Here is a 21946-nt window from a genome sequence, read left to right on the forward strand (position 1 = left end):
TTTGAACTTACTCTCTTTTCATATGCAGATGATATCTAAATTGTGGTATCCCAATGGCAAAGGACAGCCGCAACACAGAGGCTTTAGATTAATGCAATTCACTAAAAATAGATGGAGGTCCTCCTGGTGGGTAACCTCTCTAACCTGTGGGGTCCCCATTTATGGCCCATGTGCATGGGCAATACTCTCTCTCCAGTACCTGCTGTTAAAAACCTAGCGGTCTGGCTTGATGACAAGCTTTCCATGAGTCATCAGATTAACAAAGTATCTGCCACCTGCTTTGGCATTCTTATATAGCTCAGGAAAATAGTTGTCTTCCAGCTTCAGCACAGAGGGCTGTGGTCCAGGTTCTGGTCATTTTGGGACTAGACTATAACAGTGTAACAGTCTACCTTAGTATCTTGAAAACTCTGCTCGAACGACTTCTGCTGGTACAAAATGCTGCCGCCCGCCTTCTACTCATCCCTCCTAAATTCACTTCGTCAGACAGTTTGCTCCACAAAGCTTTATGGTATATGCATAAAAGTCTTTTCAGCACTGGTCCTCTGTACCTGAGATCTCTAGAGGCTTGGTATGGGCCCAATTGTTCGCTACGCTCAACTAATCGTGAGCTGCAGTGGTTCCCAGAGTTAGGCCAAGGAGATTGGTGTTAGATCTAGCATCTTTTGGCATGTTCTCCCTGTCGTTTTAGCGTTCTGACCTCCTGTTTTGATGATATGCTGGACTTCGTTTTTGCTAGTTTAGTGTCCTAGTGATCCTACTGTAAATTGTGTTATGATTGGTTTTCCATGATTTTAATATTTTATTTACTAGTAAGTCCTTAGTACATTGCACTGTGTGTGTGCCCAGGCCTGTAAATCAAATGCTACTAGTGGGCCTGCAACACTGGTTAGTAGCCCTTCAAAGGTATCACAGACATGCCACTGCAGTGTCTGCGCACAGTTTTACTACCATTTTGACCTGGCAAGTGCACCCACTTGCTAGGCCCTAATCTTTCCTTTTCTTACATGTACGGCACTCCTCAGGTAGACCCAAGGTACCCCTATGGGCAGGGTCTGGTGTATTTGAAAGGTAGGACATGTGCGGGTGTGCTTCCTTATATGTCCTGATAATGAAATACTATGTATTTAGTTTTTCACTGTTGAAATGCTGTCTGTCCCATAGGCTATCATTGGAGTTGCACTCTAACATTTTACATGCGTAAATTTCAATTGGGACAAGATAGAGAAATGGAGTTTAGGCTCTCTGAACTCCGAATTTAATAGCACATCTTTTTAGTAAAGGTGTTTTTTAGACTGTGTATTTGAAAATGACGCTTTTAGAAAGTGGGCATTTTCTTACTTAAAACCATACTGTGTGTCTTCTGGTTTTGGAGTGACAGAAGCTCGGGATGTGCACTTACACTAGATAGCCATAAAGGGGGTTGAGATGTGTCCTGCATTCCCTGGTTGACTTATAGCCAGGCTGAACAGACCTTTTCTGCATTTAGAGTAGGGGGAGGAGTTGTTCACTAGCACCTGAATAGGCTAGGTCTACTGTGCACAGCGCTGTCTCCATATCCTGTAGTAAAGCTGGACTAGACAGGACAGAACTGGTTTCTACTGAGCTCAGAAATGTTCTGTCTAAAACCTCAAAGGAAAAAGCAGTATAAATATTTGGGCCCTTACCCAAGAACTTTAGAACTCTTTTGGTCTAAGCAACCTGCCAATGCTGACGGTCTATCTAGTTTTTTCCACCTTAGTGATGGGAACTCACTAGAGGTTGGATAGATCTCTTCATTTTCAGCTATAGGGGATGTGTTAGACCTGTCATCCGTAGGGTGGACTTCCTCTAAACCTTTTGTCTTCTTATCTCCACTTTTTACTGTATCTGTTTGTTGGCCTTAGGACTCTGAGCACTTTACCACTGCTAAACAGTGCTAAAGTGAATGCGCTTCTCACCTAAACCTGGTGAAATTTTGTATACCTGATTGGCATATTGAGTTTAATTATACGTCACTTGTAAAGTGCTGTACCAAATACCCAGGGCCAGTAATCTAAATGCTACTAGTGGGCCTGCAGCAGTGGTTGTGCTACCTACACAATTGGCCTTTCAAATCTGTTTCAGGACTGCCATTGTAGGGACTGTGTATGCAGTTTACTTTCACTTCGACTTGCCGTTTAAAACCACTTGCTAAGCCTAAAACTCCAATTTTTTCTACAAATAAGTCATCCCTAAGGTGGTCTCTAGGTAGCCCAAAAGGAAGGGTGCTGTGTAGGTAAAAGGTAAGACATGTACATTTAAGTATTACATGTATTGGTAATGACAAACAGCTAAATTCGTTTTTCACTACTGTGAGGTCTACTTTTCTCGAAGGCTAGTTCTTGGAATCAGGTACAGCCTGTACAGGTAACAGCGGTGGGGCAGGGTGGGGGGGGAGTCGACAGATGAAGAGGAGGTAAACTTAAATTTAAAAAACTGAAAACCACATACCTTGCGCTTGTCGCATTGCCGAGTCGGCAATGCGGTGACCGAAAAGTACGTTTTAAATTTTTTTAATTTAAATTTCCCTTGCCATCGCCTGTCGACTCCCCCATTCCAATCCCGCCTCCCCCCACTCCTGCCCCACCGATCTTACCTGCTTCGGCCGTGACTGCTGGGAATTCCTTAAAACACTTTTAAGCTATAATTCCTGATTGGAAAGGAGTAGCAGCCTCATGTTTTTTACCTTCCGAATGGTAATGATAAATACTCTTTACTGTCAAAGTTGGATTTAACAGTACTGTTTTAGAAATGCCACTTTTAAAGAGTGAACATTTCTATGCTCTTACTGCTGTGTGTATCTTGCAGTCTGTCTCCAATACATGTCCAGGGTGGGTGATGCTACACTTTGTACAGTCCCTCTAGACAGCCACAAAAAAAGGGAAGGGTGTGTGTGACAGAGAACTCATCTGCATTCATCTACATTCAGATAGCTCTTCCTGGACAGGAAGAGTGAGGGGAAGCGCACACCAGAATAGTTAGTGTCCTGTGTCCCACAAAACAGCTGATTATCCCTCACAGATATCATGGCAGAAAAGACTGGGATGAAAGTAGAAATGTGCATTTCAAGTGCCTGCTTTAAAGTCACCACCACTTCAAAGTTACATTTGGGTATAAGTGCTGGGGCTCTGGCCCTACCAAGCCAGTAGACTACTGTACCCGTAAAGAACTCTGCCAGGAGTAAGGACTGCTGTGCTATAAGGATTGCCACTTTTCCTGACTACTGCTCTCAAGGAACTGCTTTCTGCTGAGCTGCCCTGCTGCCTGCTGATATCTGCCCTTCTGAGGACAAGGACTGGACTCATCTCACGTGAACCCAGAGTGACTCCATGGGCTTGTAGCGTTGTCCCCTGTTCAGAAGTCTCTGAGCTAGCAATAACTTCCTGCAATTCTGGAACAGCACCTGGACTCTAAAGCTCTGAGTCCTGCCCTGCAAGTGGTGATAATCCAGTGCTGGTCCCTTGAAAGTAACTCAGGAGCCAAGCGAAGACATCACCTCGACGGACTATGCAGCTCGACGACGACAGACAGCACAGCTCGATGACTATGCAACGCCTGCATCCTAAAGACGTTCAACACGAAGGCTTCATCCACTACACAGATTGGTGCTGATGCTCGCCTCCAACTACGGGATTGGTGACAAGTTCAGCAAATACTTTTTACATTCCCTCTAAGTTAATCCTGACTGCTATGTACCAAGCTACTAGAGGGATCAGCTCAGGTTAATTGTGGGGTTTTCTTTCTTTTTACTCTGACAAGGATTGTGCTTGCTACTTGACCAGGGCTCACACCCCGGTCAAAAAGGAATCTGATTTTTGACATTTGCACAGAACAATTCTCCTTTTACTTAATCATTTTTGTAATAGTGAGTTCAACGAAGGCTTTGGTCACTTAAACACTGTATCCAGCAACCTACATAGGCAGTTGGTCCCCCTTCAACGTTGTGGAAAGAAGTGAACACATTAAAACATGTGGCATCATTTCCTATCCCTGCACTTCAGGAACAGAGAATGCTGCCACTCCCAGAAACCAGGATACTGGAGTATTATTTAAAGTTCAAGTCATTACGGCTAGATCGGGTGCAATACAACATCACAGCTTTACCTGTGGAGAGGCCTGAAATAGTGGTATAGATCATTTCCATTCTAACTTCAACATTCAAGATGGGTATCAAGGCCGAATGAACGATGTACATTGATCCTGGTCACAACAGTGAAATGCATGGTGCAGCCGAGGGATGCGTCGGTGTCGATCCTGCAGTTGAGGTGATGCCCCAATTTTCTTCACGCAGTGGTGGCGATTCATCGGTTCTGAAAATAATGTACCAAACCAAGAGGGGTTGGTGGCATAGATGATGCACCGGGGTTCTGCACGGACTAGAGGGGATGCATTGATCTTCCTGCACTGCATTGGTAGTGATGCGTTGATTATGATGCATCAGTTCTTTATGGCCATGTACTGGTTACGAGTGCGATGCGCTGATTCTGCTCCCGCAGTAGCAATAATGTGTAGGTTCTGCTTTAAGCAGACAGGAGATACGTCACTTCAGTTGGAGTAAGCACCTGGGTCCACTTCCAGTGGACCAGGCACTGGGCAGGGGATACGACTTTGAAATTCCTGAGTTTCAGATATAGGAGTAAAGCAAACAAACCCTTGGGATTCTTCTGGGTTCGAGAAGAGTCCAGTTTTTCCTCAGCAGGGTCAGAGGGTAGGAGGCAGCAGAGCAGCACACTAGAAAATAAGTTATGTCAGAGCAGTAATTCAGCAGAGTGACAGTCCTAGTAGCAAAACATCAGTCTTTCTTCCTAATAGATTTTCTTTACAGGTCCAGAATTGTTTGACCTGGTGAGGTCAGAGACCCAGTACTTATACCCAGTTGTGCCTTTGAAGTGGGGGTGACTTTAAAGAAGGTTTGTTTGAAGTGCACAGAGGACCTTTCTTCCTGGACCAGGCTCCAGACTCAATACTGGGGGTGTATTCAACACTGCCTATGCAGGTGTAAGTGTCAACTCCTCCCTCTCATCATGGGCAGGATGAGCCGTCAGGATGCAGATGGGCACTCAGACACACCTAACCTTCCTTTGTATGTGCGGTCTAAGGGAGACTGCAGAAAGTCAAGCTGTCACCTATCCCATTATTGTATTAGAGACAGGCTTCAGTCACACAGAGTTTGAAGAGCAGAGAAATGCCACTTAGTGGTATTTCTAAAATAGTAAATCTAACTTTATCATTAAAGAGGATTTATCATTATCATTCCAAAGATATAACACATGACAGAGCTATTCCTTTTCAATTAGGAATTACAGCCTAAAAGTGTTATAAGAAATTTACAATGCTAACCTATAAGAGGAGTAGGCCTCACAGTAGTGAAAAATAAATTCGGTATGTTTCACTACCAGGACATGCAAAACTTTAAAGGTCATGTCCCACTGTTTAATTACACAGCACCCTGTCCTATGGGCTACATAAGGTCTACTTTAGGATTGACTTGAATTTAATAAAAGGGGAGTTTAAGACTTAGTAAGGATTTCTAAATGCTAAGTCAACACAGTAGTAAAACTTCAAACACAGGCTCTGAAATGGCAGGCCTGTTAAAGGGCTAGTTGTGTAGGTGGCACTGTCAGAGATGCAGGTCCACTAGTAGCATTAAATTTACAGGCCCTGGGTACAGGTAGTCACTCTAATAGTGGCTTACGAATACATTAAATATCTCAATTGTAGATGAACAAATGTCACCAAGTTTGATGTAACTGGCACATTAAAGCTTCTTTTCTCTCACCGAGCATGTGCCGGCCCCCTCTGTTCATGGAGAAGTGGGACTGGTTTGGATGTTTACTCAGGTTACAAGCTCCGAGCACTGGCACGCCCTCTCAGTCTGGAGCTTCGCGCCTGCTTGTAAAGTGTGAAGTATTGGAAATACAGAGCGACGCCCCCCCAGCGTGATAAAACATCCACTGTGATTGTCATTGCCGTTGGGGAGAGAGGTACCAGCATTGACTGTGGGAAGGTGTTTGTAAAAGAAACTTACCATCAATGACCCCTGAGTAAACTGTCCTGCGAGTTTTGTGTCCGTGGCGAGCTCTTTTGGGACACCTCTTGGTGTGCAGGAACCTAATCACTGTATGTAGGTCCCCCTAGCGGCTCTTGCAAAACCTGGAGTGGACAGCAATTGGGACCTGCGCCTTCTGCAAACCAGGGAGAATGGCTGTAACATCAAACTCCTATCGGAGTGGACTGTAATGTATTTAATCTGGCCCCCAGGAGAGATGACAAAGCGGAAGTGAAACAGGCATTAAAGAAAGCCAAATGCCTGAAACGTGTCTGCCCAGAGTGTCACTGCTTTATTTTTTCATGTTGTGCGCTGATGGAACTGGCACATTAAAGCTTCTTTTCTATTACTGAGCAAGTGTAGGCCCCCTCTGTTCTTGAAGAAGTGGGACTGGTTTGGAGATATATATATATATATATATATATATATATATATATATATATATATATATATATATATATATATATATTCACTGAAAAAACCATAGGTTTGAAGCAGATTATAGTTAGGAATTATCATTTAAAAAACCGTTGAAATTCACTGAACAACCATAGGTTTCAGGGGTTCAGGGGTGTTTTAGTTAGCTGGACATTTCACTCATACAAAACCAAACCATTGAAATTCCTCAGTTATAGTTAGTTCTGCTAACTATAACTCGAACGCCCGCAATGCACTGCTGATGATGTCCCATATTACATCATTCATGAGATGGTCAGGGACATCATTGATGACATCTCAAATGACATCACTGATGACATAATCCAGTGAATGTGGTTTAGTTTGAAATTTAAATATGTATTATATATATACCAATCTGTATTGAAGATTGAGTGGATATATAACTGTCTGGATGGAAGATTTACTAGCTGTCTGACTGTCTGTTTAAGTGAGTAATTAAAAGTGTCCCACTTAATACCTAGATTAGTAACTAAACTATGTAAATGTGTGCCTTAACTGTCTCTATTGTTGTATAACATGCTGCATCAGTTGGTCACTAACTACATGAGTGTGTATATTAGTAATTGCTTAGTTGGGTGAGTATTTGTATGGGACACTGAGTTTGTGTATGTGGTTGGATGGGTTGTGTGTTACTCTATGCATAGTAAGTATGGGCTGAAAATTTGTTCCGCTCGTGGAATTTGTGAATTTTTTGCAATTTCGTGATCCGCGAATCGCGCAAAATTGCCCAAAAATCCACAACTCGTGAGTTGGCGGATTTTTTTTTCTTGTTCCCGCTTCAAAAATACAATCTTGCGCGCGCTGCATTGACTTATCAGGATTCTGCGTTCGCTGATGAGTTTTCCTCCCTGTTTGCGTGCGCTGCGAGATTTTGGTAGCTGGCCGAGCGACGCCGCGATCGCGAATACGTCATTGCGACCTGAAACAGGAAATTGCGAACGCGAACAAGTCATTGCGACCCGAAACAGGAAAAAGGCATTGCGAGCAGGCTGGTTAAGTGGGAACAACATGTTCACGACCGTTGCGACCGCATGCGCAAGTTCTCGTTCCCGAACTAGTAAAAAAAATTTGCGGACTCGCAAAAAAAAAAAATCGCAAGCTCGCGGAATTTGGCGGATTGTTGCGAATCGTGATTACGAATTCGCGTATCGCAAATTGGCAAATTCCGCGCATGCTTAATGCATAGATATGTGAATGGTTAATTGACTAGGTGTATAGGTTTAAGAGTGCATGTGGAAACAGTTGTTTGGTTGACTGAGTGTATTTATTTGTGTGTTGGTGACCGAATATATGTTTTCGTTGTACATCTTCAACAAAGTAAAAAGTAAAAGGCATTGTATGTGAGAGTTGGTGTATATAAATAAGTATAGGCAAGAGTCAGTGATTGTGAGAGTAACTATATGAATGAGTGTATAATTGTAATGGGATTGTTTAACATATTAACTATGATTTACTATGTGTTTGAATAAATGAGGTGTTGTGTGTATAATTGTGTAAGTGAGTAAATGTAAGTGTGATTAATTTTTTCACGAGTGAGTAGGATGACTGTATAACCGACTAAGATGACTGCTGATGTGTCAATGTCTATATATGTGTATAAGTGCATTTGATAGTGTTCTATTAATTAGTGTCTGCATGTATAAGGGATTCTGTTGTTGAATTGGTAGTTGTGTGTGTAGACTTAGGAATCAGTGAGTGCGTATGTGGTAACTGGTATTGGTGTGTCAATGGTTTCAAATTAGGAACTCTGTATTTTACAGTGAGTGATGAATGGTTATACTGGTGTATGACGAGGTATATCAGATAGTCACGCGGATGATGTCATCAGTGATGTCATTTGAGATGTCATCAGTAATGTCATCAGTGATGTCACAGACCATGTCATGAATGATGTAATATGTGACATCATCAGCAGTGCATTGCGGGCGCACAAGTTATAGTTAGCAGAACCAACTATAACAGAGGAATTTCAATGGTTTTGTATGAGTGAAATGTCCAGCCAACTATAACACCCCTGAAACCTATGTTTTTTTCAGTGAATTTCAAAGGTTTTTTAAATGATAATTTCTAACTATAACCTGCCTGAAACCTATGTTTTTTTCAGTAAATTTCAAAGGTTTTTCAAATGACAATTCCTAATTATAATGTTGACCACTTCCCCATATTTTCAACAAGAAACCAAATCTGCAATGCTACCTAAAAAACAAGCAATAGTTCCACTTACCACTAACAAATTAACATCAACATTTAACTAGTGTAAGGACGTCGACTATGTACTGCGTGAATTACATCCAACTCATACCCATATTTAAAGAGCAATAAGTGATATAAAAACAATCAATGATATACCACTTTTTACCATGACTAGAGTACTCAACACCGTATGGTAACACGCCCCACCCCCGTCCTGATGAAGACCCCCTAGCAAGGCACCATCAATTGCCTCCACTTATCCGTGGGTCGAAACGTCGACAGCCTCCTTATCCTCAGCTTCCTTCCTTATATATCATTGATTGTTTTTTCTTTCGGAAGCATGATGTACATATAGCAATTTGGAACCATTGGTCTATGTTTTGTTAATGAAATTATTGCATTGTATATTAAGGTCGGTTGACCATTGCTATGTCACTTTTCTAACTACCCCACACTCCTTCCTACACTACCACCTTCCCGACCCCTTTTTCCCTCTTTAGGGGCACAAAATAAGTTGAATTTTTGCATATGATTAATATTATGTGACTAAATGTACTTACACATTGTGATTAAACAACAATGCTGTTACTATTTTAGGATTTATGTCTCCAAATCCTAAATTTGTATACTCTTTTTAATTTTTTGCGTTCTGGGACCCCCTTTCTCTGTACGATAAAAAAATCAAGGCTGAATTCAATACAGTCTGCAGTGTAGAACCATCAGTGTAGAACCAAAGTTGAGTTGAAGTTGTGAACTCTGTTCGCCACAGTGTTTACAGTGTTTACAGTATTGAAGTTGTGAACTCTGTTCGCCACAGTGTTTACAGTGTTTACAGTGTTTACACAAGGTAAGCAGAGCGACCTAGATACACAATACCTCCGATCAAATGCTGCTTTCTTTGGAAACCAAGTGGTCAGCGCTGCCCTTTCAAGAACGGGACTAAGACAAACATTGCGTGAACAACTTGGCCTACCTCCGGTTAAGGGTCACCACAAATGTGGGACATGTCTAAGTTGCAACCAGACCATAGAAGGCTCATTTTTTACACATAAAATATGAGCTGGAAACATGATACTTTTACTAATTGTAAGTCTAAAAATGTCGTATATGGAATTTTGTGCCTGTGTGAAAAACTTTACATAGGCAAGACCAACCAAGAAGTACGACAAATGATAACTCAACACAAATCGAGGATTCTCAAAAAAGTGCTGTCCGCACCGTTTGTGCACCATTGGATCAACAACAACCATAAGGAGAAAGATTTACGTTGGACAGTAATTTCGAAACTGGAACAAGATCCGCGAGGAGGGGATTTAGAAAGAAGATTGACACAGAGAGAGGCATTACTAATCGTTAAAGTCGACACTGCGATCGATGGCCTATAATAATTGTCGGCGATCTACAATATCTAGAACCAGCATGCCAACTACAGAGATATGGGCCCACCAGTTTTTTAAGAAAAAGGATTTTTTAAGAAAAAGGATTTTTTGAGGCCGATGCCAAATTGGTTTGACATCTCTAATTATCATGCAAATAAGGACTGGATAGTTCAGCATTTGAAATACCAAAGGAGGACCCCAAGTGAAGTTTACAACAACCGTCAATAGGTGAATGGTGCTCCCACGGTCCAAAAACTATAATTCCCACAATTCCTGGCCTGAACGCAAAAACCAGGAAGTCCGGGGAACGCAGCAATGCTACCAACAGACCACACCGGCTGAAACGAAGGAAGAGTACAGCCATCTCTTGCGATAACAACGGAATCATACAGTAAGTCCAGATTCAATTAATAACATGCCAACATGCGCTCGGCATTTGGTCGGCGACTGTGCAAATGGGCGGCGTCATGCAGCTCGCGCTTATGAGAACACTTGAAAACCAGCGCGCGCTGCATGAAAAGCTTAGAACGATAACCTTAAGTGTGTAGTGGTGCCACGCTTTGTTCCCAAGGGATACCAGCAATCTTTGGTATCAAGGGTCTTTTTGAATAAAAGGAGTATGTTCTCTCTCCCCCTCTAACCAACGGAAGGTCATGCCAGTAAGACGCATTTAACTGTGTAGATATAAGTGGGCTAGCGGTCGTATAGTATTGCACGTTTCATCTAAAATCCACGGTTGATTCCTCCCCAGATTCAACACGTATTTGTCGCAGACGGCGCGACAGAGAAAGGTATGCATCACGCATTACCAAACATTGCCTGAGAACTTGTTTCCAAAGGGCGTCATATAACATTCCCCTTACGTTTCCTTGCTCGCAACAGAAGCTGAAAAGAGGATTAGGATGGCTGGAAAGGCCCCCCCATAGAATTAAACAAGTGCACGGCTGTGTACACTATTGGTTAAGAGGTTGATTCGTTTGGCTCCAAAACTTTGACGATTTGTGTTAGTCTTTTCGTTTCTTTTCTGTCTCTCCCCTTCCCTTTGAAACTAGTTTGGAGACTACAATGTTTTGGAAAAACACGGAGATCGGCTGATCTTGTTTAAAAAAAAGGTAATTGAGGGCAACATTTTGGTGAGTGTGGATAAGGTTAGCATTGGAAGTAAAAGAGGTGTACACGTTTGTGTTTGTTTTTTTCAGCATTTTGGTCCTGATGAGAACCCTATTAATTATTCATTGGGTTTGAAACGCACCACACCGTTTTTAAGTACAACAAGTGCAGCAGAAAGAAAAAGCCCCCTGATTCTCATATTAATCAATTGGGACAAAATATCTCGAGTAAATAGATTACACAATACGGCCAGAGGGTATATTGACCAATAGGCACTGTTGGTTTCATGACGACTATTTATTGAACTGGAATATAGTAATTTTCTCATGTATTTTTTCATGTCTTTTTTCCATGTAGGTGTGTTGAATTGTTTGTATTATTTTTTGTGATGTTTAACTTAGGTTATGTCCAAATATGTGTTGGTTTTGTTTGCAAAAATGTGAAAGGTGGGTGTGGGTTGTATATATGATATATGTACATTATTGAATAATCCTTTTGATAACAAAGTAAAAGAGTATGAAAAGGTTTGAATAATTGACTAAATAAAAAGATGTAAAGTCGAAACACGTGGTTTCACATTGAGTCAGTGATGTGTCACAATGCACTATTATGTACTAAGGCCTTACAGGGGAGGTCATGCCAATCACAGGGGTACCCCAACCCATAGTGTACTCTAGTGTATGTAGGCGTGTTCACTGTATTCTAAGTGTCTTTCATCATAGCACTGGCTCTGGGCCTGGTTAGTAAGAGTCAGTTACCACTAGTACCAGTCAGTAAATGTTGGGGGCACAGGATGACTTTGCAACAAGGCCTTTTTCTGCACCTCTGTTGGTTCTTTCTGCATACCTCTTGCTTCTTTCTGCACTTTTTGTTGTCTTTTTGGACTTTATTTGAATCTTTCTGCATTTCTCTTGCTTCTTTCTGCACCTTTCTCCCTCTTTCTTCACATGTCCTACCTCTGTAGGTATAGTTAGAAATTAGCATTTAAAAAATCTTAGCAATTCACAAAAGAAAACATAGGTTTCAGGGACGTTATAGTTAGAAATTATCATTTAAAAAACCTTTGAAATTCACTGAAAAAAACAATAGTTTTCAGGGACATTATAGTTAGAAATGATCATTTAAAAACCTTAAACATTCACTGTAAATAAACATAGGTTTCAGGGACGTTATAGTTAGAAATTATCATTTAAAAAACCTTTGAAATTCACAGAAAAAAACGTAAGTTTCAAGGATGTTGTAGTTAGAAATTAGCAGTTTAAAAACCATAGAAATTCACTGAAAAAACCATAGGTTTCAGGGACATTATAGTTAGTTGGACATTTCACTCGTAACAAAACTGGAGAAAGCCGTCCGTTATATTTAGTTGAGCTAACTATAACTCGTGCCACCGCAATGCCCTGCTTATGACGTCACATATTACATCATTCATGACATAGTCAGTGACATCACTGATGACATCATCCACATGATAATCTGATGCACCTCCTCATACCCTAAAATACCCCTTGATACACCCACTCTAAAATACAGACACCCATTTTTGAAACCATCGACACCAATACCAGTTACTACATACCCACTCACTGATTCCTAGGTCTACACACATGTCCACTCATTCACCCATACATGCAGTCACTTAACACTACAGCGCTATCATTTGTACTCACACACCTATACAGACACTCACATATCACTACTCATCCATAGAGTTACTCACATATCCAGTCAATCATGCAAAGAATCATTCACACTCCCATTTACACACCTATACCTGTGGGCCCCCAGAGTGAAGGATGGGTGGGGGCTGCACACGGGGGGTACCTGTGGTACCCCCCCACATTTGCATAAACAAAGCGGCAGGCACCGCGCGTTGCCTGCCGCTTTGTCTATGCAAATGCTGAAATGCATTTCTAGCATTGTGGCGGGCGGTGCGGAGAGCACCGCCCGCCACAATGCTAGAAATGCAGGATGTGCCCGCCACTGTGGTGGGCACATCCTAATGCCCCCCACGGGACCCCCGCCGTTATGGTGGGCGGTCCCAATCCCCGCTAGGATGACGGGCGGACAAAGTCCGCCCGTTATCCTAATGGACCCCACATTCTCTAAAAGATAGCCCCCAATGCTGTTTCCCTGCTTCGGGTTCTTGCACTGCATCATAAACATACAAAAGACCTGGGAAAATATGTAAGGTTGGGATCACTGACAAAATATCGACCTAGAAAAAATCGGCCTACAGGAATATCGATGCAGAAATATCGAAGGCAAGAATATTGACATCCTATCTACAACATGGTAAGTACAAAAATATCGAAAAAAATATATAGATGTTAAAAATATCGATGTTAAAAATATCGTTTTTTTTTCTGTAAAAGTATAAATGTAAAATAAAGTTAATAACACTAATAAATAAAATAAACATAGTTAAAAATATCTAATAATGTTTAAAATTAATAAATAATACATATATAATAATAATACATTAATTAAACATATACAGAAAATATATAATATATACGTACTTAACAATAAATTGTAAAAATTATTTTAATATTTTATAAATTAATAAAAAATATAAATTACAAATACATTTACAAACATAAAACAAAAACATAAATAAAAAGTAAAGAATTATGTTTAATAAATTAAAAAAATTAAATATAATTTTAATATTTTTAAAATTACGTATATACTACATTATCTAAATTCATACAAAAAAAATTAAATAGCTAAATAAATAAAAATACTAAAATGTGGAATAGCATAGAACTTAAAATTACCATTCCTACTCCAGAGAGCGCAACAGTAGAGAAACCGTTGGATAGCGTAGGGGTAAAAATTACTATTCCAACTCCAGAGAGTGCAAGAGTAGGGAAAACGTTGGATAGCGTAGGGGTAAAAATTACTATTCTCACTCCAGAGAGTGCAACAGTAGAGAAAGCGTTGGATAGCGTAGGGGTAAAAATTACTATTCTAACTCCAAAAAGTGCAACAGTAGGGAAAGCGTTGGATAGCGTAGGGGTAAAAATTACTATTCCCACTTCAGAGAGTGCAACAGTAGGGAAAGCGTTGGATAGCGTAAGGGTAACAATTACTATTCCCATTCCAGAGAGTGCAACAGTAGGGAAAGCGTTGGATAGCGTAGGGGTAAAAATTACTATTCCCACTCCAGAGAGTGCAACAGTAGGGAAAGCATTGGATAGCTTAGGTGTAAAAATTACTATTCCCACTCCAGAGAGTGCAACGGTAGGGAAAGCATTGGATAGCGTAGTAGTTAAATATAACATACTTATAAATAATTGTTGTAAAAAAATAATCAAACATTTAATTTTTTAATAACTGTACATCATTTGCAAATACCCATTTATAATTACTAAAAACATAATTACAATTGAATAATTAATTAACAATAAATTAACAATAAATTAACAATAAATACCAATAAATATTAATTAATAAATATAAATGACCAAATATTAAATATTGCACATTAAAATATTTTTTTAACATATTAATAATTTAATAATTGATTAACAATTAAAAAATGGTAAACAATAAATGTATTTTTAAATAAAAAATATGTTTTATGAAAAATTAATTACCAATTAAAAAAATACATTTCCAATTAATAAAAAGTAATTAACAATTAAAAATATCAATTACCAATTACAAACCTTAATTACCAATTAAAAAAATTAATTGCCAAATAAAAAATGTAATTACCAATTACACACCGTAATTGCCAATTAAATAAATTAATTACCAATTAAAATAATTAATTACCAATTAAAATAATTAATTACCAATTATAATTAATTAGAAATAAAATAATTATCAATACCAATAAAAAACAAATAATTACTTATTTACAATTAAATTACTTCCCACCCAATTCCCCTATAAACCGCAACCCGCTACAGAACTTAAATGCAAAAATTAATTAAAATTAATTTACAATTACTAAAAATTAATCATTAATTTACTATAATTAAATTACTTCCTACCCTATTCCCCTATAAACCCACAACCCGCTCCAGTACCAAAACATAAAATTAAATTAAAAATAACATTTTTAATATATAAAAAATAGTACACATATAATTTATAACAAATAAAATACTTAACAAAAAACATATAACACATATATATAAAATACATAATAAAATACATAACAACAAACAAATATCGATATTAGTAACATTGAAATTAGTAACATCGAAATATTTGATTTCGATATCAATAACTTCGATATTACTTACATCGATATAAAAAAAATCGATATTACTTACCTTAGGGTCGATATTCTGTCCAACGATATTCTTGACCTCGATATTCTTCACCTTCGATATTTTCAACTCAATATTAATGTAGGTCGATAATTAGGAATCAATATTTTGACTGTGCACCATAAGGATGTCATCAGAACAGCAATCACAACTAAGGAGCTGGTTGCAGAGGAGCGGTGGTACAGCAGTTTGCACCACCACACAGAGCTCCACAAACGGTTGCCCTGCTCACCCGCCAGATTACAACTTACAAGTAGTCTAGTGGTCCCATGGCGGTGCCTCTTTTAAAGGTGACGGTACCATTAAAAAAGGCACTGCAAAGGGATTGCATGGCATGGGCTTGAAAGTCCATGCCGTGCAAAAATCTATGTGCATGAACACGGGGGGCATATGTTATACCCTTCTGTGTAAATGCATATGCGGTTGAGGCACAGCGGGGTCCTGTAGGGCTCTGTTTGTTTCCTCTCCTCCGAGGTTTACATGGAGGTCAAACTACCATGTAAACCCTGGAGGTGAGCAACTCCTGATATGTTTGGCGGGACCGTGGCAGTCCTGTCAAGCATTTTGGGGCCTCTGACCACTGCTACTACGCCAGGGAATGGCGGTTCCCTGATGGAGCCCGCAGTCCCAAGGCGGCCTGACTGTCCAAGTTGTAACCAGTCAGTAGGACCGCCAGTGCACCGGAATCTGGCTCCACCACTGCTCCGCCACCACGAGTGTGGCAGTCCTCGGACCGCCAGACTCATAATAGGGCCCTTAGCATTTCGCCAATTCAATGCTGAAAAAATAGACATCACTGAGTTGGGAAATAAAAAAAAAACCTTTACAATATACTGAGTTATGTCGCATTTCTATGCTGATTTACTATTTAAAACCCTGGAGGACCTTGTTTGCGCTTTGCCAAATCACAAAAACAAATTAGTAAAGCATCTTGAAACTGCATGTGTTATTTGCTGTACAAAAGTGATTATGCAGTCTCCACAGAATTTTTTAGCACTTCTATCACACATGTGAAAAAGTTAAAACACTGGTTTGCTGCTTTTCAAATATTCTTCAGATATCTAATATCTAATTTCTGCCAGTGCATTGGGCACATCAATAACAGCACACACTCTAAATCACAACAAGAGTTATTCTTTTTGCATAAATGAATAAATGCATGCCACGATCCTTAGAGTTTTCCTCCACAATTTTGAGAACTTTTCTTCCACATCTTTGAGAATATTTCTAAACTTTACATTTTGTGTGCACATCACATTGTAAGGTTTTAAAGAAAACCAAACAGCTTAAATGAATGAACTTGGCATTTGTAAAGTGCAACAACCACCTCGAGTGTCCTAGATCAACATAAAATGTTATTCAAATGTAGGTTTTTGGGGAGAGAATCTAGCTAAAAAATATTTTTGGTATAATTTTATTGCGATTACATTATTCTTTGAAGGAACTGCCTATTGTATGCTGTACCTCTTTAGATTATTTTAACTATAAATGTAAGTCCCTACAATGGCATTTGCTCCTAATTTAGATATTCTATTAATAACCTTCAGTCTAAACTGGGCAGGAGGTGTGCCCTGTAGTCCACAACTTTGACCTTGCCTACAAGCTTCAAATAGTGAGAAAGCCATTCCTTACCATGTCCCATGAAAAATTTGCCAACCAGTAAATGGCTGGGTTAACCCCGCTGACAAACTGCAAATGTTTGGCCTTGGTGACTCTTTCTTGAATGAGGAATAGGACAAAACTCGCTGGGATGAAAGACATGGCAAATATCACGCAGATTGACACAATCATATCTGTAGACGATGAAGCACTGTTGTGAAAAAGAAAGAACAATACATTTTTAGGAACAACACATTCATTATTTGGAATAAAACCTCCCTACTTTATAACATTGTTTACTGGGGTCACAGATACAGAAAGTTCATCATCACCAGATCTTGCCATAATACTTGCAAAGTCAAGCTACAGGATCACAAAGTTTGTATATTGAATTTCAATGCATATCTAACATACCTCAATTCTAAAGGATTCAATAGTGATTACGGTTCAGATGTTACGGTGGCCAATAACCTAAACATTTTGTGCTGAAGTCACATTCAAGAAGGGAAAAAGTACACTTTGTTTACCTATTATTTTTGGTTTAATGGGTGTTGTTTCAAAATGGAATTGCAGAGGGGCTGCTTGGTCTGAGTACAAAGCCGGCATCGTTGTGATCAGGGTCAGACTGGGAACTGAAAGCAGCCCTGACAAATTTTGCCAGACAAGCCCCTGTCCTGACCACTATGGTGAATTTTACAGCACATTTTCCATTACATATTCAAATTGTATCACCTTTCAAAGCACAGTAAATAGTAGATGATGACCTTAAAGTACATCAAGTTACCCACCCAGTTATGTGTACCCATAGACATTCTTTCAGAGAGCATCAAAAATAGACACAAGTAGTGAATCAGAGAGAACAAAGTAAAAGTGAGACCAGCCCCCACATGGGGGTCGATTCTGATTCGGGAAAAAAACCGTCCGTACGATTTGTATCCGGAGCCCTCTCCGTACGAATCGTACCCGTCCGTCCGAGTCGCGAAGTACGATCCGTATTCCGTGAATCCGTTCGAATCTTCGCGATCCGTACGTATTGCAAGGCTGAAACCGTGACCCGTACGACTCGTACACGTACCGTACGACTCGTACACATGCCGTACGACCCGACGAGTACGATCCGGGGTATGAGGACGCGATTCGTACAGTCCACGTCAGGTAAGGGCGAGTCGTACGGAAAAGCACACAAACACATACACACCGTACGGTCCGTACCCCCATGATCGCAGGGGTACGCACCGTACCCCTGCGATCATGGGGTGTACGAGCCTTACCCCCATTGTACGATCGGTGTACGAGCCGTACCCCCATTGTACGATCGGTGTACAAGCCGTACCCCATGTACGATGGGGGTACGGCTCGTACACCGATCGTACAATGGGGGTACGGCTCGTACACCGATCGTACAATGGGGGTACGTCTCGTACACCGATCGTACAATGGGGGTACGGCTCGTACACCGATCGTACAATGGGGGTACGGCTCGTACACCGATCGTACAATGGGGGTACGGCTCATACACCGATCGTACAATGGGGGGAACGGCTCATACACCGATCATACAAGGGGGGTACGGCTCATACCCCCCATGATCGCAGGGGTACGCACCGTACCCCTGCGATCATGGGGTGTACGAGCCGTACCCCCATTGTACGATCGCTGTACGAGCCGTACCCCCATTGTACGTTCGGTGTACGAGCCGTACCCCCATTGTACAATCGGTGTACGAGCCGTACCCCATGTACGATGGGGGTACGGCTCGTACACCGATCGTACAATGGGGGTACAGCCAGCTCGTACACCTATCGTACAATGGGGGTACGGCTCGTTCACCGATCGTACAATGGGGGTACGGCTCGTACACCGATCGTACAATGGGGGTACGGCTCGTACACCGATCGTACAATGGGGGTATGGCTCGTACACCCCATGATCGCAGGGGTACGGTGCGTACCCCTGCGATCATGGGGGGTACGCACCGTACCCGGGGGGGGCCGTTCCATACATGTTTCAGCGCGAACTCTGCTTTTACGGCTGTTTTCAGCTCCCGTAGAAAAAGGGTCGTACGGTGCGTACCCGACACGTATCGTACTTGCTGGGTCGTAAAAACCAGCCGCGAACTGTAAAGATGTCGCGTACAGCGGGTTCCGGGGGAGAATCGTACGGAGATTAGAGTCGTATGGTGTCTTGTGCGACTCGTACGGAGTACGGCTCCTGGTACGAATCGTACTTCGTCGTACGTACGGGGGACATTGCAGGGTACGATTCGTACAGGAAAAACGCTCCGAACGGCTATTCGGAGCGGTTTTTCCCGAATCGGAATCGACCCCATGGTGTGTAGCGATCAAGCACAGTGAGCAACCACTACTAGGGGGAGTTTGGAGGGTTGAACTTCCCCCCCCCCCCAAGAAAATTTGTGAGACAGAAAGGCCAAAATAAAGCATGTTTCAACACATTTTTCATTACTTATTAGATTGTATTAACTTTTAAAGTATAGTAAATGAAATTGCATACAATGCTGCCCAGGACTCTTTAATGGGCTGCAGTGCACATTTAGGGGGAAAGAGTGACTGGGTATGTGATGTTTGCATTAGGGAGAGGCAAATAGGTCATCCAAGGTTTCCAGGATATTATTTGCATTAACGTAAATTGTATCATCAGCTGACAATATGACAGAAGTATTAGGTGGAGCGAGTATGTTTGTGGATTAAACGTAGAAATTATATTTTTAACTTTATTCTAAAAAATAAAAAAATTGCTTGGACAGAACATCAGTCCCAAGGTGAGTACTTTATGTTCCACATCTGTAAGGGTTCTCTCTGTGAGGTTGACGACTGTTAGATTTGACGCTTTTATTGCCTGGTCGAATTCCTCCTTGCGATTCACACAGCCTGGGGCCTTGCCTCTTCCTATTCCTGCCGCCACCGCCTGTACGGGTCTTCCTGCGCCTTCTTCCGGGGGCTTGTCCTTCCCCCCCCCAAAGCCAGGATTGCCGAATGATTTTGAATTCGTCGTGAACAGGAGTACGAACATTTCTCCCTTCCACAGATGAGCCTGACACCTCATCACCGGATTCATTTTCAGTAACCTCTGACTTCGAGGTTTCCACTCTTGGAGTGACCTGTTTAGATTGTTGATTCACTTCTTTTCTTGGGCCATCAAACTTTCGGGCAAAGGTGAGAATATATATACACACAATATTTATGTATGTTTAGTAACAATATTAATGTGAATCAAAGTTTTATTTTCGTTTTTTCTGTACATACCATTATAAGTATAGAGACATGATAATTCTGTAAATGATATATTTGACCAATATCTTTGTAACTCAATAGTCTTGTTTTCAATATTCTGTCAGTGATCCCAATAACATTTCTGAAAAATGTTTTGACATAACTTCACTACTCAATAGTTTCTTTGGTAATTACCGACTGATTAAGAAGTGTGCCATGTAAATTTATCCCTTAAGTCATGATAGACAGGGCTTAATTATCATTCTAAGAAAATGTTGTAGGCGACTATTTAGTCCATGAAATAAAGGACATTTAAAGAATGCTACGCCGTGTTTTATTTGTTCAGGTGAGTCCTAGAGGCGGCCATTGGTAATATTTTTGGTGACTGGGACTCATTTTTCATTTTGAGATGACCCAGAGCAAAGGTTAAAATACAAAAAAGGTAGATATTATGAGTGAAAAAAAGATAAGGAAAGAGTAACTAATAGAAAATGCAGAGATGAAAAAAGACGTGCAATAGTGAGATAAAAAGAAATGAGACGTAGACTGTTGAAAAAGGAATGAGACTGAATCAAAAATAGATAGCATTGAGCAAACCTGGCATTCAAGAGTTACCATGGCAGGCTCCGTAGGACAGCTTTGGGCCCATACACTTTGTTATGCAAATAAAGGACTGTTGAAAAGGTTGTTTCCCTCCACCTGTCCAGTTGAACTCGCCACTTTAAGCAGTGGCATTTTGTCTGTAAGATGCTGTTGCGGCAATGGTTCAGTGCCTTTTAGACTAATGGGTGTCACTGGAGCTGTAATGGCTGCATACTGAGTGATTAACATATAAAATGATTTAGTAATGCACTAAAACATATGTTTACTCATGCTTGCTGGGCACAATCAAGACAAATTAAGTATGGTATAATTTACCCGGTGTGAAGTTCTAATGTCCTGCAGCTACGCTGGAACTTTAAGGTAGGAAAGAAGCATTTGTTCTTTACTTTATGTCGACTGTGGGAGCTGTGTGATGGGTTTTCGATCAGGACTTGCGTAGGGAATATTCTTTACTGTGATTTTATTTTTCTTCAGAATGGATTTCACAGGTGTGGAAGGAGCTGATATAAATGTTTTGTTAAGTCTCATGGTACAGATGAATAGGAAATCAACCAGCTGTGATGGTGCTTGTGTCCGTAAAACTGTCAGCTTTCACACAAAGTATGTGACATTTTAACGTAATGTACAATGTGCAACAAGCATATGTATTTGACAGAACGGTTGTGTTTTGCATATAAGTGAATCTATGCAATTTGGAAAAAATGTTGCAGCATGTCCAAAATAAATTGTCTGTGGAACCAGTTATTTTCATTCTATCTCATCATACAATTCTACACATTGAACAATCTCTCCCCTCCTGGCCCCAAGAAGGAGGAATCATATTTGGAAACAGGTTCAAAAGCTAAAACGGTTCCCTACCCTCCCCACGTCTCGCTTAGGGGCAATATTTCCTCAGATGCAGAATTCAAAGTAAGTAAATCTTTATTGTTCGGTTAATTAAAACCATTACAATTTATGACATTCTACAATATTTAAAACAAACTTTGGACTATGACTAGGAAATAAATAAGAAGAGGG

The 21946-nt window shown here is 40.6% G+C and overlaps 1 protein-coding gene across 3 annotated transcripts in view; it reads right to left on the reverse strand.

Moving 5' to 3' along the window:
- LOC144818798 (phospholipid-transporting ATPase ABCA1-like) overlaps nt 1–21946 on the reverse strand; it is a 3252877-nt gene that overhangs the window by 876355 nt on the left and 2354576 nt on the right. For all 3 annotated transcript variants that reach the window (XM_078676562.1, XM_078676560.1, XM_078676561.1), the window contains exon 37: nt 17130–17307. In XM_078676562.1, the coding sequence (XP_078532688.1) occupies nt 17130–17307 (178 nt within the window). The remainder of the gene's footprint in view (nt 1–17129; nt 17308–21946) is intronic.

The sequence above is a fragment of the Lissotriton helveticus genome, chromosome 2_1 (genome assembly GCF_964261635.1).
Source record: "Lissotriton helveticus chromosome 2_1, aLisHel1.1, whole genome shotgun sequence".
Taxonomy (NCBI): domain Eukaryota; kingdom Metazoa; phylum Chordata; class Amphibia; order Caudata; family Salamandridae; genus Lissotriton; species Lissotriton helveticus.